Source organism: Microtus ochrogaster, chromosome 2 (assembly GCF_000317375.1).
Source record: "Microtus ochrogaster isolate Prairie Vole_2 chromosome 2, MicOch1.0, whole genome shotgun sequence".
Lineage (NCBI taxonomy): Eukaryota > Metazoa > Chordata > Mammalia > Rodentia > Cricetidae > Microtus > Microtus ochrogaster.
In genome coordinates this window covers 90,577,213-90,580,117 of record NC_022010.1, presented here as the reverse complement: position 1 = coordinate 90,580,117, position 2,905 = coordinate 90,577,213, and the positions used below count along the sequence as shown (strand labels likewise).

The 2,905-nt window shown below is 32.1% G+C and overlaps 1 protein-coding gene across 1 annotated transcript; it reads right to left on the bottom strand.

Moving 5' to 3' along the window:
• Window positions 1-256: 256 nt before the first annotated feature.
• LOC101989619 (olfactory receptor 5AC2-like) lies at window positions 257-1,177 on the bottom strand. Its single transcript, XM_005345262.2, has one exon. It carries the CDS (start codon window positions 1,172-1,174, stop codon window positions 257-259), a length of 918 nt encoding a protein of 305 aa, XP_005345319.1. The 5' UTR covers window positions 1,175-1,177.
• Window positions 1,178-2,905: the final 1,728 nt, after the last annotated feature.

Genomic DNA, 2,905 nt, shown 5'->3' with positions numbered 1-2,905 from the left:
TAGTAAATAATTAATTTAATAAAGGAATTTTCACAGAGAGGTTGAATTTCAAAAAAGACAGGGATTAGATATTAAAGTACTTATTGACCATTTTATAATAATGTGACTAAAAAAGACATTCAGTTTCACCTTTTATTCTTTTAAGGAGAAATAAGTAAATCTTCTATTATGTAAAAAACACAGAACCAAATTTTATGTTTCACTGCTAAAGAGAGGATAGGTGATGCAAAAAAATGAAATAATAAGCAAATGATTATCATTTTATAATTCTTTTCAGAGCACCTAAAACTTCCTTGTTTCTTAAACTGTAAATAAAGGGGTTTAGCAGAGGAATCACAACTGTGTAGAACAGTGAATACATTTTATCCTGGGTTTTACCTGGTCCAGACCCAGGACTGACATACATGAAGAGGAGAGTGCCATAGAACAAAGAGACAGAGAGCAGGTGCGCACTGCAGGTGAAGAAGGCTTTCTTTCTGCCACTCTTAGACTTCATGTTCAGGACAGCAAATAGGACACGGCCATAAGAGACTACAATGGTCACAGAGGTGCTAATTTGTATGGAAGAAGCAATAATAAAAGTCACCAGTGCATTAAGTGATGGATCAGTGCAAGAGATTGTATAGAGTGGCAAGATTTCACAGTAGAAATGATCAATAATATTAGACCTACAGAATGTTAATCTGGATAATAGTCCTATAAGAACTGCAGGATTTAGGAAACCAATTATATATGACATACTGATTAACACAGTGCACAGTCTTTTGGACATCACAATTGTATAGTGCAGAGGATTGCATATGGCAACATAGCGGTCATAGGCCATTGCTACCAATAGGAAAATTTCTGTGGTTGCACTGAAACAAAAAAAATAATATTGGGCCGAACATTCACCCAGGGATATCATGTCATTCTTATTTACAAAGCTCATAAGCATTTTTGGAGTCACAGAGGATGAAGTACAGGAATCAGTAAAGGCTAAATTTCCAAGGAAAAGGTACATAGGGGTGTGAAGATGGGGATCCTTCCAGATGAGAAAGATTAAGCCAAGGTTGCCCACCATGGTGATGACATAGATGAAGAAGAACACCAGGAACAGGGGGACTTGCAGCTCTGGACGATCTGTTATTCCTCTGAGGACAAACTCAGTCAGCAGGGTCCTATTTCCTTCCATCACACCCACTCAGGCTGCTGACTGCAACAGGAGATGAAACAAAGAAAACATGACCATGATTTAATAAAAATATGATTATATTATAGTCCACTTTAGTACATACCAAACACTCCGTGGTAAATAAGAACAAAGAGTACTGTTTCTGCTTTTTTAGCTTTCCTGAAATAGGAAGCTTTTTCTAAACAATTTTTATATATATTTTATAACATATTAACTGAGGAGTAATTATCTGAAAAGTAACTGAGAAGGCCACAGACATCAATTTATCTGGCATTAAAATATTGACTTAAGTAACTATAAATCAATTAATTTTAGACTTTGTTTAATTTAAATACGCTTGTAATATATTGCTTTAATACAAAATTTACATTGAGGAAAATGCAATTAATACTAAAATATTTTAGAAACAAGCTCAAGTGGAAAAGTCACACTGTATGAAGTATTACTTTATTCTCATTTTCAATGGGTTTTGAACATGCTGAAACTCTCCAGGTTGCTCTCCATCCTCTGAGGTTTCCTTTTGCCTTCTCAAATGGCATCATCCTACTTTCTTTTCACATATATCTTCAAAACTTCTTATATAGAAGTAAAATGGTATTAAATATGTTTGTATTTGATAGAGATATATTTGTGTTATATTCTAAGTAGTTATATTCTAAGACATGAACATGTCAGGTAATGAGATTATAACTGAAAATATTCTGCTTCTTCTATCCTTTTCATATATACTATTTTTCATATATTAAAAACAACCACAAATACTCATTACCTTTTTATTTGTTTTTATAACAATATACATGTGAATAAACATTTATTTTTTATAGGATTAAAGACATCAGAATTAAAATACTATGATTTTTATTTGTGACAATGAACCTGTAACTCTATGTTATTCCATAAGGTTACAAGTGCTTTATTTTAAGATAAAACACATAAACATACATGTATATACATCTTTTTATATATTAATAATAGCTAAGAAATATAGTTTTTGTCTATAGTGTCTATATGAAAATTGCTCAATGAATTGTGAATGTTTTTAATATTTCACTTGTAAATGGATTTAAAGCAATTTTAACAATGTCACTGTGTTTCCTGAGTCTTTAATTTCCTTAAGAAAGATTTTGAAACCAAAGGTATTGTTTAACACTATCATATCACTACAGAACATATCACTGTAGAGTGAATGACCAGTGTCTCCAATATCTGAATTCAGGCTATGTAAGAAATATTACAGTTATATAAACAGTCACATAGGGAAAACATGAAATTACCTAATTTATAATGACCACAAAAATAACACACAAGGCAGAAAAGTTCACAAAACCACAAGTACTCATGAGTGTAATCAGTCAGGATAATACTGTCAGATCCTAAAATATAGCAGGGTGATCATTCGAGATGGGACCGTATCGCTATGCTTCTGTAAAGATAATATGTACAATTCTGGGCATAAGGTGGTTTGTGTGTTTACATCATTGTATTGTTGATCTGAAATTGGAGCTCATCATTAGAAATATCAAGCTTCAGGATATAAACCTTCAATGAATAGAATGCAGTATTAAGACAAGTCCAGCCCAGTGGGTTTTCTACCAACATAATCTTTAAGTTTTTAAAATTGTAGTAGTCAAATAAAATTAGCTAACAGCTACATACCAAATATGCAATTTGAATAGACTATTTTCTCCAATCATCTGCCTTATTTTTCAAAAGAATGGAAAAGATTTTTTT